Source organism: Anolis carolinensis, chromosome 1 (assembly GCF_035594765.1).
Source record: "Anolis carolinensis isolate JA03-04 chromosome 1, rAnoCar3.1.pri, whole genome shotgun sequence".
Taxonomy (NCBI): domain Eukaryota; kingdom Metazoa; phylum Chordata; class Lepidosauria; order Squamata; family Dactyloidae; genus Anolis; species Anolis carolinensis.
This window is the reverse complement of record NC_085841.1, coordinates 113,967,304-113,983,151: the sequence shown is the minus strand read 5'-3', so window position 1 is coordinate 113,983,151 and position 15,848 is coordinate 113,967,304. Positions and strand designations below refer to the sequence as shown.

The window sequence follows — 15,848 nt, the reverse complement described above, 5'->3', positions numbered from 1 at the left end:
CGTTCCCTACCGCCGTAGCGGCAGTTGAGAGAGGCATGATGTTAGCGGGGAGGATGGGTGGGGATGTGTGGATTCCACAGATCACCATTCGGAGAAACACGGTTACAGGTAAGCAACCATACTTTACTCCTCATGGTGTCTGTGGAATGCACACATATTGGTAGATTAGCAAGCCACTTACCGAGGACAGAGGGCATCATGCCACTGCTGAGAACAGCACCGCTTTCCCGAAGGACGCCTAGCGTTTGGACAGCAGATCCACCTTGTAGTGTGACACGAAGGTAAGTGGTGTAGACCAGGTCGCTGCCATGCAGACTTCCTCCAATGGTACACCGCGGCCAAAGGCTGTGGAGGCCGCAACGGCCCGCGTGAAGTGGCCCCTGAGCCCTGAGGAGCTCTTGTCCTGCCATCTGGTATGCGAGTTTAATCGTGGCGACCACCCACGCCGATAGCCGCTGTGGAGACACAGGGGTCCCCTTCGCGTCCGCCCTATACTTCAAGAAGAGGCGAGGAGACTTCCTGTACTCCCTTGTTTGGTCAACGTAGAATGCTAATGCCCTGCGGACGTCTAACAGGCGAAGGGCCTGTTCTAATGGAGTAGCAGGCTGTTGGAAAAAGGCCGGGAGCACGATGTCTTGTGCCGAATGGAATAAGGTAACGACCTTGGGAAGGAAGGCGATGTCAGTCCTCATCACCACTTTGTCCTTATAGAACCTCATGTAAGGATCGTCGACGCGCAGAGCGCAGAGTTCACTGGCGCGTCTCACCGTCGTAATCGCCACTAAGAAGGCTGTTTTACACGACAGGTGGGCAAGGTCGATTGTGGCAAGAGGCTCAAATGGGGCCTTTGTGAGCGCCGAGAGAACAAGACGGAGCTGCCAAGCGGGCGGCGGGAGGTGGATAGGTGTTTTTATAGCCTTGCAGGAAAAGCTGGACCATGGAAGCAAGACGTGAGGCCACGTCGCTTTCGATAGGCAGAAATCGCCGCTAGGTAACATTTGACAGAGGAGAGTGCCATGCCTCTGTGCGCCAGGGAGGCGAGGAAGTCCAACAAGAGGGGTGTTGGCGCAGCTAGCGGGTCCGTCTGCCATGGCTGCCAAGAGGGGGAACCAGGGCTGGCGAGGCCACCAGGGTGCTATCACGATGGCGTCCGCCTTGTCGTGATACAGCTTGGACACTACCCTGGATAGGAGTGGAGTGGGCGGAAACGCGTACAGAAGAGGGCCTGTCCAGCGAAAGAGGAACGCGTCCCCGAGGCAACGCGTCCCGGCCGGCTTCGTCCCCCAGGCATAGAAGAGATCGCACTTGGCATTGTCCTGGGATGCGAACAAGTCTATGGCTGGACGGCCCCAGCAATGAAATATTGCTGCCACTTCGTCGTCGTGAAGGGACCACTCGTGGCCAGTGCCCGGAGTCCTGCTGAGGTGGTCGGCCAAGATGTTGGAGTGTCCTGGCAGGTGTACTGCAGACAGCAGGATGGCGTTCTCCACACACCAGTTCCAGATCATCACCGTGAGAGCCAGTAGGGCGCGGGACCTCGTGCCCCCTTGCTTGTTCACATACCAGACCACCGTGGTATTGTCTGTACAAACTTGTACTGCATGCCCCCTCAGGATGTCTTGAAAGTTCTGCAGGGCCTTGTACAGGGCAAGGAGCTCCAGCAGGTTGATATGTCGCCTGTGCTCGGCCGGTGTCCACTGGCCGCGCACGGCGAGGCGTCCGGTATGGGCGCCCCACCCGAAGGGAGAGCCGTCTGTCGTGATGGTACGGGATGGGTCCCGAACACGGAAGGGCATGCCCTTGCAAGCGTTTGTCCTGGACATCCACCAGAGCAGGGAGTGGCGGACGTGCGGAGGCAGAGCGAGCAGAGTGGAGGGTTCGTCTCGCAGCGGCCTGAAGCTCCGGAGAAACCAAGACTGAAGGGGCCGCATCCGAAGGCGGGCCAACGGGGGTGACTGACGTTGTTGATGCCATATAGCCCAGCGCAGACTGGATGTGGTCTGCCCGCACCAAGGGCTGGTGTCTTATCTGCAACAGTGATGAGTGAAGTGCGAGAAAGCGCTCCTCTGGTAAGTATGCTCTCCGGGAGGTCGAGTCGAGAAGAGCAACGGCTGGAGGTTGGATTTTGTGTGATTCACCACTAGCCCCAGTCTCTGGAGAAGCGAAAGAGTGAAGCTAATATCGCGTAGGAGGCGGTGGCGGGACCCCGCGACCAGCAGCCAGTCATCGATGTATGGGAACACCGTGACCGCCTGGGTCCTCAGGTGTGCCGCCACCGCCGCCATCACCTTCGTGAATACCCGGGGAGCCGTGGAGATCCCGAAGAGGAGGATGCGGAAAGAAAATGCGCTACCGCCGATCATAAAAGATAAAAAACGATGATGTCGCGAAGCTATCGCGATATGGAAATAAGCATCCCGGAGGTCAATCGTCGCGAACCACGCCCCCTCCGGGAGGAGAGGGAGAATGGTCGCAAGAGTTACCATCCGAAAGGTGGGTGCCCAGATATAAGTGTTGAGAGCTCTCAAATCCAAAATAGGGCGCTGACCTCCGCCCTTCTTTGAAACTGAAAAGTACTTAGAAAAGAACGCCCTAGAAAAAGAACTGGGGTGCAAGGGGACCACTGCCCCTTTATCTAACAAAGTGCGCACCTCTTGCCATAAAACTTCCGATGGCAGGGTGGCCCTAACATGGCCTGTAACCGGCCGAGTATGGAAATCAATTGTGTAGCCATTCCGGACTACATCCAAAACCCACCTATCCATGGTAATGGCGGCCCACGCCGAAAAAAAACTCCTGCAGGCGTGACCCAAACTTAAAATGCACCCCTGGCAGGGCCTGACGCTCCTCTAGCGTCGTAAGGTTGCTAAGGGAAAAAGAAAAGGAAAAATCACCACCGTGCGGGGGAGAAACCGTCACCAAGTGTGTGGCGGGCGCCTCAAAGGGTGACCGGGTGGCGTTAAACACGCCGCCTAGATTGGGATTGGAAGCGTCCCCTACCCTGCTGCCGGGGCCGGGACTGCAGAGGTTGGCGATTTGCTTGAGATGACGATGCCTGCAGAAAAGGCCTGGTGCTCACATTGTAGGGCCTACGAGTGTAGGTACTCGAGGGCGGCCATCTGCTGCGGCCTTGGTATCTCTGGGTGGTATAGCCATATTTGTTGGCTGCCTGCCTAACCTCCTGTTTATGCTTCAACTTCTCATCCGTCTCTGGATTGAAAAGGCCAGTGTTGTGTGCAGGAAGATTCTCCTCCTCCGACAAGGTCGCCCTCCTCCGACAAGGTTGACGCCCGCAGCCAAGCGTGGCGCCGGATTGCAGTCGAGGTGGCAAACATTCAGCCGGCGGTGTCTGCCGTATGTTTAGCCATGTCCTTTTGCGCTCTAGACAGTAGCAGGGCTTCCTGATGTAGTGCTGAAGCATAGGCCTGATGCTCCTGAGGGAGAGAAGCCACATAGGTACCCATACCTTTCCAGAGGTATTCTTGGTATGACGACATATAAGCGCCGTAATGAGCTAGGCGCGTAACGAAGGCTGCGCCAGTGTGAACCTTCCTACCAAGGCCCTCCAGCTTCTTTCCCTCCTTATCCGCAGGTGAAGTTTGAGACCGAGACCCCCTTCTCCGAGTCATATCCGCTACAATGGTGTTGGGCTGTGGCGGTTTAGCAACCCAGGGAGCTGACGCCAAATCAACCTTGTAAAGCAGCTCATTCCTTCTGGATACTGGGGCTACAGATGGGGGTGCCACATCCAGAGTTTTGGTAAGTTGTAGAATGTAAGGAATGGCCGGCAGCACTGTGGGTGGGAGCGGGGCCTGTTGCTGTTGGTCAGAAGGGAACAAGAAGTCTTCCACCGGTGTTTGGGGAGGGGCGACCGGGACCTTAAGAGCTTTTGTAAGACGTGACAGTAAGGCTGCAAGAGAAGCAGCATCCGCCGCTACAGGCGTTCCCACGTGTGCCTCCTCATCCTGTTCCCTTAGAGAATAGGGAGTTTGAGATCCAGAGACAGACATACAGTCTAAGCCTGGGGCGCCCACGCCCGCCTCGGCAGAGGGGGCTTGCAGCGGTGCCGGGCCACCCTGAAGGGAGAGGACCGGCGGCTGGGCAGTCTGGTTCTCCGGAATGAGGACAGGCCCAAAGACGTAGGCACGGCCTCCAGGCGAGCGGTGAACAAAATCCTCACGGCCCTGGTAGCCCCGGTACAGGGAGTCGCCGTGCCATGTCACCAGGCTGCCAGACTCTGTCTCCCACCCCAGAGGGGAAGCAAGACTGCGGGAGCCCGGCCTGGGACGGGCTCCTTGACTGGAACAAGGAAGGCGGAGGCGATGGCCTACACGCCGAGTGGGCCGCGCTCGGGCCTTGGCGAAGGGGGGATAGCTGCTGCTCACCCCAGACCCGCGATCCCGCGGCGGCGGCCGACTGCCGCTGAACCCAGGGCTCCGGTTCCCTGGCATGAGCTTCGTCGCGGGGGCCCGCCTCCGCTTCGGGGAGGGGGGCCGCACCCGCCTGAAGGCCAGACGTCCCTGGCGTGGCCCGGTCGGCCTCATGCGGCTTCTGCGCTGCGGTGGGCGGGGCCTGTGAAGACCCGGATGCTCCTCCTTCCGGCGCCGGCCGCATGGTTGCAGGCGCTGAACCCTCAGCGTCCCTGCGTCTCTTCTTCTTCTTGCGGCTGCGTTCCTCCCCCGAGGGCTGGGGGGAATGCGGCTGCTGCGGAGATGGGGAGCGCGGCCGCCTGGAGGAGGGAGCCCGTGGAGAGGTAAGCGGTCGGCTTAGCTGGGGGGGCGGCTTGAGAGGCTGAAGGCAATTGCCGCTTCCCCGGCTGCACCGGGAACAGCGCGCACTCATATAAGAGCGCCTTCAACCGAGCCTCCCTGTTTTTCCAGGCCTGGGGCGTAAACGCCCAGCATACTCGGCAGGTCTTCGTGGAGTGCGACTCTCCCAGACAAAGAAGGCACTTCTCATGGCCATCCGAGTCCGGGAGATTCCCTCCGCACCCCAAGCATTTCTTAAATTTAAGAGCCATAGCGGCTAACTGGGCCTGAGCCACAATTGTCTAACCGAGAAGCCAAACTAAACAAAGTTCCTCAACGCTGCTGCGGCGGCAAAAAAAGGAACGGGGGCTATATCCCCACCTGAGGCTATATACCTTTGGGGGAAGGTGGGTGGGGCTATAGCCAAACTAGACTCAGCTGTTTGAAGTTCCGATCAGGCTGCACACGTGCAGGGAATTACCAATATGTGTGCATTCCACAGACACCATGAGGAGTAAACAGCTGAAGAAACTTTTAAATACTTTGGTATCCAATTATGAATGTTTGTTACACTGGCACAACTTTCTCTAAAGTATTGTTGAAGAGTAGCAGTGTAACATCCTTCTAACATTCTTTTTAAAAACTCAGTAGAATTCAGCAATATATCATACCTTGAAAGGAAAAGGCTTTCTGGACGATTTTTGCAACTTCTTAATACAGACATTCATACCAGCAGAACTGGCTAGACAGGACTGGATTTGCTGGGATACGGACTGAATATCCTTGGAAAGCCTTGACATGGAGAGAAGGAATCAGATGTTGATACAGATATTCAAGAGAAAAAGACTTCACAATGCATGTAGAATCTTGATAAACCAATTAATCTTAACATTTGGTAAATAGGTGGATATCATAAAATTACATGCCAAGCCATAACCATTTTCAGGAGAATACCAAGCATATGAACAAGTATCTCTGTGTGGAAATATTATACCTGCCCCTACAACTTCAGCCAACATGCCTATTCATTTTTACAATTTAGCCAATTTGATCTTGCAAGAGATAATGTGGGTTCTCCAGAGTAGCTAAACAAAGCTGAAAAAATACTCCAATACTCTGACTTCAGGAAATATCATTTCATTTCTCGCCAGCATCATGTTCCCAAATGTACACAACTAAACACAAAGAAATTGGCATTACTATTATTGTTATCAGTATGGATAGTGTTAAAACATGTCTGTAACTAGAGCATTGATGAATTATTGTTAAAACAGCTCTGTCTGTAGCACCGCAGACAATGACTTTGGATCACTCAACAGGTTTCCAAAAGACCTAGAGCCCACATACTTTTGCTGCTCATATCCACTCAACAAGTGAGGTATTCTGCTGATTAAATGCTTCATGACCCAGTGCCAATGAAGAGACAGGAGAGTCAAACCAGATGAATCCACTGCTACGACATCAGATATTTTCCAAAACCTGTCACGCCACAATAAGCACTGTAGTATCTAGAGGAAAATGGAGAGGATTGATTTTTCCAGCCTATGACTGTATACAGCAATATGCTTCAAGAAGGGAAATAACATGTTTATATCAGGAAATCACAAACTCTTAGAAACAAAAAGGCTGTGAAAACTGAATAGGTACTGCCAATGATACCCCAATTTCTTATAGCTCGCACATCCCATAATTTTCCAGTGAGTTCATCAACCCTCAGGAAGCAATAGGAAAAAGGACCTGCTCTCAATTTTGACCATAGATTCCTGGCTTATTACTAACATGTGCAAATGTTTAGAAAATCAGCAGCTGTGAAAGACCAGAGCAGTCCAAATTGGGGAAAATGAGGGACAACGATGATAACAACAACAACAGGAATAGGAAACCCATGAAGGAACCATACAGCTCCTAAATCCCAAGAAACCAGAATAAAAGATACTTGCACTGCCTACTTACGTCATACAATTTTTCATCAGTAACAGCAACTTGAGTAGATTTCACCCAATGCAACAGGAAGGCATCCCAGAGTTCAAAAAAGGAAGCAAGATTGGCCACAATTGCATGTGGAAGTGAGGTGTGACTTCCAGGATCTTCATTTTCAAGGTTAAAATTAAACCAAAAGGAAAAAAAAGTAACTTTATCTGGTACACGCAACACAATCAACTAATAGAATGTGTTGTTGAAGGCTTTCATGGTGGGAATCACAGGGTTGTTGTGTGTTTTCCGGGCTGTATGGCCATGTCCCAGAAGCATTCTCTCCTAACATTTCACCCACATCTATGGCAGGCATCCTCAGAGATTGTGAAGTATATATATGTCATAGATGTGGGCGAAACGTGAGGAATGAATTCTTCTGGAACATGGCCATACAGCCTGGAAAACAAACAACTAATAGAATGTATATAATTTAATTTAATTAAATAATTTAAATTCCCAAGTTGACCTTCAGCCTTCATCACTGAAGAACCCTTGTATAAAATGAGTTCAGTTTATAAATCAATGTACTACTCTGCAGTAAAGTCCTTTCCTTTGACAGTTCAACATGACCCTGAAAAAGTACTGGAAATATACTTTCATATCATCTCTCAATACCATGTCCATCTGTACAGAGTGCACAGTTTGTTTTTGTTTTTTTTTAAAAATAGGAGAGTCAATCAACTCAAAAAGAGTCATAAGTCCAGGGTATAGCATATGTTTTATATGCATAAATTCTCAGGTTCAATTCCTGACAGATTTTCTTAAAATATATTAGGTAGCACTTGATAGAGACTGCGGCCCAAAAATTTGGAGAGCCACTTTCAAAGTTATACATAGTAATACCGTAGTTAGTATAGCCCTGCTTCTTTTCCTAAAAACACTGAAACAGCATCTAAGTTTCTCTTTCTCATTCACCACTGTGTGATATTACTTATCACAATGTAATAGTATAGTTTTCCCTCACTTATTGCGGGGGTTAGATTCTAGGACCACCCGCAATAAGTGAAAATCCACAAAATAAGGACACTATACATTTATACATTATTTTAGTAGTTATACACGATTTTAAGTCTTTATCAACCAATCATGTGTTGATAAATCACCTCCTCATGTTGCCGCTTGGGCTCCTTTTCTCTCCCTTCGGCTTCTCCTTCCTCCCTTCCTTAGGCTGTAAATTGTAATATTATTTTAGTAGTTATACACTATTTTAAGTCTTTATCAACCAATCGTGTTGATAAATCACCTCCTCATGTTGCCGCTTGGGCTCCTTTTCTCTCCCTTCGGCTTCTCCTTCCTCCCTTCCTTAGGCTGTAAATTGTAATATTATTTTAGTAGTTATACACTATTTTAAGTCTTTATCAACCAATCGTGTTGATAAATCACCTCCTCATGTTGCCGCTTGGGCTCCTTTTCTCTCCCTTCGGCTTCTCCTTCCTCCCTTCCTTAGGCTGTAAATTGTAATTTTTTTTATAATTTACAATATTCTTTTAGAGTTTATTGAAAAACCACAAAACAGCGAATCCACAAAAGCAAACCACGAAGTAGTGAGGGAACACTGTACAACATTTTTAAAACACTGATCTTGTTTTTCTTGTATGCTTTGAAGCTTCTTATTCATTTTCATTTGTAAATCATCTTGACTAAGCTCACTAACAGAAGGAAATTCTCAATTCATGGATGGAAGCACTGGATCCAACTCACAATTCAAAAATACAGTGAGAATCAGGATGATTTTATTAAAATCGGTGGGTTTTATTAAAATCATCCTAATTCTCATTGGTTTTGTTGAGTATTGTTTTGATTGGGTTTTAACACTGCTGTTTTATATTCTTATGTTTTATTGAATTGTTTTTTTATCTTGATTGTTATATTTAACTATGTTTTAATTGTGTTTTTGCTTTGCTGGATTGTTTTGTATTTGTGTCTATGGGCATTTTGTCCCATATGTAAGCCACCCCAAGTCCCTTCGGGGAGATGGTGGCAGGGTATAAGAAAGTTATTATTATTATCACCGCCAGATTGGTTAATACTCTTTTTAGCCTTCTCAGGTTGGTTCTTAAAAAAGGAATGAACCCCAAACAGAAGGAAAGTTATTCAAAACTTAGCTCTCATAGTCCATTGAAAGCAATGAGTTTTTCATCTTGGTGGTGCAACCCTATATGTGTCTACTCAGAGATATGGTACACTGCATTCAATGAGACCTTTTCCCAGGTAGGTTTATAAAGAACTACAGTATGGATGAACTGAGTACTCTGGATCTCTTCAAGCAAAGTGGAATAGATACATGGGACAAGGACAAACCTGCAGATTGTAAATGACTATACAGACTCACATGGAAATTCTAGTGTAAATATGTATGCAACTTGATGTATTACTGGTTCCTATACCTGTAGATTATTTAAGGGCCACAAAATATCAGGATTCTGATTTGGTTTTGATATAAAACAATTGTTAAGAAGTAGAAATGCAATAAGTACCTTTATGGAAATCTAGAGATACCCTCAAAGCACTAGTTCTTGGCTTTTTCGTATTAATCAAGCTCCTTTCAATATAACTCTTTTTCTCCAGGTCTAGAAATAGAATTGCCCTGCAACAACATTAAAAATATATGGAAATTATTATATTATTAAAAGAGGGGAAGTTAATCACAACCAATTAAAAGGAAACTTGCAAGACTTAAACTAAATTTTATCTTGACTAGTTTATATACAAAGGAAAAAACGAGATGAAGTATGAAATAATAGTGGGAAATGGGCCCTGCCCAGAAAAACCATATTTTCTGTGCTGCATATTGTGGTTGACCATGGACAAGTCACAGCCTCTCAGCCTCAGTGGAAGACAAATACAACCCCCTTTTAAATCTGTTCTGTCAAGAACATCCTGTAATGGGTTCGTCTTGGGATTGCCATATCTCGTATCAAAAATGACTCGAAGACACGCAACAACTACTACTACTACACCTATGCTCAATGACAGTCTAAAAAAGCCATGTTGTTAAAGGAACTAGTTTTGCCGCTTATGCAGCTGGCTCTTGCAGGCGTCCCCGCTTCCGCACAGGGCTTCCTTCCCACTGCCCCAATCCTTCCGACCTATGGGAGGGTGGAGAGGGCTCAATCCTCGCAAGGGAATGCCCTCCAGGGCAGAACGGTCTGGCGCTGGGCACTCGGCCGGGTGTGCTGCCCTTGGCACCAAAGCTTCTTGCCCCAGGCCTTCTGACCCATGGGAGGGTGGAGAGTGCCCAATCCTTGCAGGGGCATGCCCTCCAGGGCAGAACGGTCTGGCGCTGGGCACTCAGCCAGGCGCACTGCCATTGGAGCCAAAGCTTCTTGCCCCAGGCCTTCCGACCCATGGGAGAGTGGAGGGCCCAATCCTAAGAGGGGGATGTCCTTCAGAGCAGAACAATCTGGAGCCAGGCACTCCGCCAGGCGCGCTGTCAATGGCACCAAAGACTGTTCATAGAAGAACACCTTTAAAATGGATTCTCCGTGCGCCTTGCCTGGGAGTAAAGGTCTGGCAGATGGCACAGGCCCGGGCAACATCGCCCTCCCCCAGGCATAATAAAACAGTGCATAGAGTCAAGAATAGAAAAAGACAGCAAAACAAAGTCCAGTGCAGTCAGAAGCTGTTAGAGAAAAAGTAAAAAAGGCACAAACCAAAGGTTCCTATCTGCAGTCAGAACTGAGGCTGTAGCCCCGCTTTTGGGCATATACTCTCTGGGGGAGTAGGCAGGGCTACCATCAAAATGTTTCAATAGAAAAGATCTAGAAGGTTCCAAACTGCATTGCGCACACGCAAAGTAAACGCATATGTGCGAATTTCACAGACACCACGAAGAAGAACCATGGCTTGGAAACAGAAGTGTTGTGCATGAAATAAAAGGGTTTTCCATTTAAACAAGGCAGCTCCACCAAATCTAGTTTTCATGGGTATATCTGGATTTCTTCCTTTTCCCACTACCAATCTCATTTTCCTGCGTAATGAAAGCTCTAAAATTCCAAATAATGTGAATGGCCAGCTTTAATTGCTCTAGTCAACATAAGATATATATGATTAAACCTACCGATTTGAAAGTGACTTCAGAAGAATTAGCAGCTGGTCTGAATGTTCCACTTCTGCATCAAAATCCACTGAATTGCTCATCATATCCAAGCATTGCATGTTCCACCTGGGATCCATAGGAATCACATGCTCATCTTAAAAGACAGTCAAATAGGAAAAATAGTCATAAATGTTAAGAAAGAATCCCTTTTTTACTCAGTCATTAAAACAGAGAGTATGTGAGGAGTCATTCCTTGGAATGTGCCAAAAAAGAAACTCCCAAAGGGTATGTCAGTTTCTATCATTAACCTTCCTAACTTCAAAAACACAGGATGAAGTGGGTATCTGTCTATGTGAACATGCATACACAAACCAAAGCAGATGGAGGGCATTTTACCTGTAATATTTGGTTGCAGCATTTTTATTACATTACTGATTCCACTTGAGAGGGGGCTAAAGTAGAAATTATTCAGTGATGCAGCACCAGATTCCAGAAAGATATACACCGAATCTGTAGAACAAAGTAAGACTGTAAACAGCAGCTGGATTTCAATCTTCAAAGCATTCAATTTGGGTACAAAAACCTTCTATGACTATATGCTATAGCCCATCTCAAGTCGCAAGGAGACATGGGTAATACAATAATAATAATAATAATAATAATAATAATAATAATAATAATAATAATAATAGCTATTATTAATATTATTAGAATGGGTGGAGTTATTTTCTTTTTAGCAGCATGGGTCATATCAACATCTATAGTTTTGATCCCCAAATCTGCCCTCGACTTATATATGAGGTTGACTTAGAAACGGGTATACACAGTATTCCCAGGTAAGAATGCACAGAATTACACAGTATGACAATACCAAAATTCAGGCAGTGATCCAGATGTTCAATACTACATGCTTAAAGAGAATATGTGAAGCACCATCATTTGTTAATTGACTCAGGAGCCCTTGAGGGCTTGAAGCTTATTTATTTTATTGATTTACTTTTATTTCTATATCCCGCCTTTCTCCCCATAGGGACTCAACAATGACATGACACAATACAATAGAATTTAAAATCAAGGCAAATACATATACATATGAATACATTTTTTAAAAAACAGTTAAATATTTGTGTCACGGATTCAAAAGTTAAAATACTGTACAATTAAAATAGAACAAAAATAGAACAACATCCCCAGCAGTCTATATTATTATTCTCCAAATGCCTGATGGCAGAGATATGGAGCTGATACAGAAACAGCTTAATCAAAACTCAAATAAATACCATGCATGGTCCTCATGCTTTCCATCATTATGTTTCTCTCCCTCTACTACAAAAATAAAGGTCAGTTTTGCTGAAGACAAAAGAAAGGGGTTTTTTTCCTCACCAGGCACTTGAGGTAGGCTCTTTTTTAGCTGATTTAGCCACCCAACTCTCAGCGTCCAGTCCTGATTAGTTGCTTTCTCTATGAACAGTTTGACTGCTGCAGAAAGGACCTCCATGTCATCTGCCCAAGAAGCACTGATCTCAACTGCGTCAAATTTTAGACAATCTGGCTTAGATGACTGCAAAATTTTCTCAAAGTCACAAATAGTAAGAGGAAGTGTCCTGAAAAAATGTAAGTTATGAAGAAAGGTTATTCCAAGACACATAGAGAAAAAAAATCCAAGAATGTCTCTTTATCATTACAAAAATGCCTGCGAAGCAACAGTCTTGTAAACTAGTGATGGCTAGCTGTCTTAACTCTAGGTCAAACTGCATATCCTACCAAATTAAGCCTTCCCACCACACGTTATGTACAGCTGAGTAGAATGACAGCAGGGACTCGAGAGGCATGAAAACTAGCTTAATAATGGTTTATTAAGTACATGTGTACTACTAACCCATGGTTATTACAAATCACTAGCTGTGCCCGGCCATGCGTTGCTGTGGCGAAGTATGGTGGTATGGGAAATAAAGTATTGAGGAGTTGTTGGTAGTTAAGGTAAACGGTAAAGGTTTTTCTGTGACATTAAGTCCTGTCGTGTCTGGGTTGGCGCTCATGTGTATTTTTAAGTTGAAGAGCTGGCGTTGTCCGTAGACTCCTGGATGGTCATGTGGAATGAGTGCATGGAGCGCCGTTACCTTCTCGCCGGAGTACGTATTTATGTACTGTCGTTTGCATGTTTTTGAACTTTAGGGTTGGGAGAAGCTGGGGCTAATAGTGGGGGTCTGTCCGCTTCCCCAATTCAAACGTGCAAGCTTTCGGTGGAGAAGTTCAGAAGCTCAGTGTTGTTGGAGGGAAGTACATGTAATATAATAACTTTTTAATTGATTCAGAATGTATTGTACAATTTTATATATGTGTTTTATTGTAAGCCGCCCTGAGTCCCGTATTGGGTGAGAAGTGTGGGATATAAATATTGTAATAAATAAAATAAAGAAATAAGTATGAATGATGGAATTAGGGAAAATGATTAGCATGTAAAAAAAAAAACAGAGGATTTGTCAGGCTTTGGTGATAGGAATACTTTGTTGGGAGTTGTTAGGTGGCCCTGATTGTTCCCTGTGTGGAATTCTCCTGTTTTCAGAGTGTTGTTGTTTATTTAGTGTTCTGATTTTAGAGATTGTATTGTTCTGTTTTATTATATGACAGTAATTTTTATATATTTTGATTTTAGTGTTTTTGAATAGTTGGAGGTAGATTATATTTGTTTTCACAGTTCACGGTAATCCAATAATAATAATAATACGAATAATAATAATAGTAATTATAGTAATAACAATGACTTTGGTAATATAGACTGCTTCACTCCCTTCTCAACTGGTTTTGTGGAATAATCCTTTCTTGGGAGGTGTTTTCTGTGATTTTCTGTGAGGGGCAGTCCTGCTGATGTAAAACAATAGCACCCTTTTGACATCCAGGGAATGGAGGAACGCCTCCGGGGGGAGGATGGATTAGGGAAAAAGGCGAGCAGTACAATGTCTTGACACATGTGAAAATGAGACACCACTTTGGGTAGGAATGACATGTCTGTCTGAAGGGTCACCTTGTCATCCGAAAATCGGATGTAAGGGGCGTCCACTTGTAGGGCGGCAATTTCACTCGCTCGCCTGGCAGAAGTGATTGCAACCAAGAACGCGGTCTTCCGAAAAAGGTGAGTGAGGTCACTGGACGCCATCGCCTCAAAAGGAGGCTTCGATAGTTGTGACAGGACCAGCTCTAGGCTCCACGATGGGGGAGGCAAGGAGCTAAGTGGGTGAGTATTCTTGTATCCCTTCAAAAATAAACAAAGTAGAGGGTCCTGAAAAAGAGAAGGCTGCCCTGCCTTCCTCCTGAACCAGGACAAAGCAGCCATGTAGCTTTTGATCGATGAGAGCGACATGTGCTACGAGGAGAGATGGACCAAGAAGTCAAGCATCACCGAAACAGGGACTGTGAAAGGGTCAGCTCCAGAAGCGGAGACAAAGTTCTTAAAACGAGACCACTTGTAAGTATACGCTCCCTTAGTCGGGCTGCGAGCACTATCTGTCGGATGGCATCGGAGAGGTGGCTGTGGCCTGATCCTCCATGCCGTCAGTCATAGAGACGCCACATCTGGGTACCTGACGAGGTTGTCCTGGACTGTGAGGGGGTCTGAACTGCTTCGCAGCCGGATGTAATCGTTCTCCGACGCTTTCAGGAGGGTCACGAACCAGGGCTGCCGAGGCCACCATTGAGCTATCAGGATGCAGTCCACATTGTCCGAAATAATCTTGGCCACAACTCTGGTCAAGACTGGAAGTGGTGGAAATGCATACAGAAGCTCTGGCACCTATGAAAAGAGGAATGCATCTCCTAGACAGCCTGGTGATGCGTGAGGGCACATCCGCGCACAGAACCATGGGCATTGTGCGTTTGAGGGTGAGGCAAAGAGGTCCACCTGGGGGGTTCCCCGCCATCAGGTGATGAACCTGAACTCTGTGGTGGAGATGCCACTCGTGATTGCTCAGCGTTGTTCTGCTCAGAGAGTCTGCTAACACATTGTCCACCCCCAGCAGATGAATTGCCATTAGGGAAATGTTCCTTTGAATGCACCACTCCCAAATTCGGGTCACAATGGAGAGTAGTGTCAATGAACGGGTTCCTCCCTTTTTGTTCATGTAGAATTTTACTGTTGTATTGTCCGTGACCAATTGGACAACCTGGTTCTTGACCAGGTGGGCAAAGGACTTGAGGGCCTTCTCCATAGCTGAGAGCTCTAGCACATTGATGTGGTATTCCAGTTCTGATGGTGACCAACGGCCGTGGGCTGTCAGGAGAGAGATGGATGGGAGAAGTGAATGGGAGGCCCGAACGAACACTGCACCTCCTTGTCCACCATAAGAGAGATTTCAAGACTGTTTGAGGAGGAAACAGAATGTGGCTCTGACAGTCGCAGAGCGGATTGAATTCCCGGACGAACCAGTTTTGATGAGGTCTCAGGCGAAGTCGGGCAAATGCGGTGACGGTCATGGTAGACACCATATGGCCTAAGACAGGTTGGATTGACCATGCAGAGGCCCGGCCCTAATGGTACAGCTCATTGATCAGAGACCTCAGGTTTCTAAATCTTTCCTCTGGCAAAAAGGCCTTTTGAGCATTTGAGTCTATGATAGCACCGATAAAATTGATGAATTGGGTGGGTTGACAATGAGACCTAGGGTCTGCAGGAAAGATAAAGTGAAACGAATGTCAGACTTTAGCTGGTCGCAGAAATCTGCGAATCATACAGATAGGGAAATCATACAGATAGGGAAAGATTGTGATATGGTGCTAGCGTAAATAGGCTGCCACCACCGACATGCATTTAGTGAAGACCCTTGGGGCCATAGATAGACCGAAGGGGAGAACATTGTATGTCAGGACACAGACTCCTCTTAAAGGGCCACACACAATGAGTAAAGATAACAAACGTTTATTAAAATGTTTTGTCTCAAAAGTTGAACCTTTGTTGATCATTGAAGTAAGTCGAGTGCCTGAATATACTTTTTTGTAAACTTTTTCGTAAACTTTCTGTACAAATTATTTAATTGCATGTATATATTTATGATATGTATTATTTGTAGACCCAACCGCCTGACGAAGACTTC

The 15,848-nt window shown here is 46.5% G+C and overlaps 1 protein-coding gene across 2 annotated transcripts in view; it reads right to left on the bottom strand.

Annotated features, from left to right (window-relative positions):
• The window catches only part of LOC100558840 (LYR motif-containing protein 2), a 140,510-nt gene that overhangs the window by 61,787 nt on the left and 62,875 nt on the right, over positions 1–15,848 (bottom strand). For both annotated transcript variants that reach the window (XM_062980755.1, XM_062980757.1), the window contains exons 49-55: positions 12,145–12,365; positions 11,158–11,271; positions 10,783–10,915; positions 9,200–9,309; positions 6,702–6,835; positions 6,096–6,256; positions 5,420–5,540 (exon numbers count right to left, since the gene is read on the bottom strand). In XM_062980755.1, the coding sequence (XP_062836825.1) occupies positions 5,420–5,540; positions 6,096–6,256; positions 6,702–6,835; positions 9,200–9,309; positions 10,783–10,915; positions 11,158–11,271; positions 12,145–12,365 (994 nt within the window). The remainder of the gene's footprint in view (positions 1–5,419; positions 5,541–6,095; positions 6,257–6,701; positions 6,836–9,199; positions 9,310–10,782; positions 10,916–11,157; positions 11,272–12,144; positions 12,366–15,848) is intronic.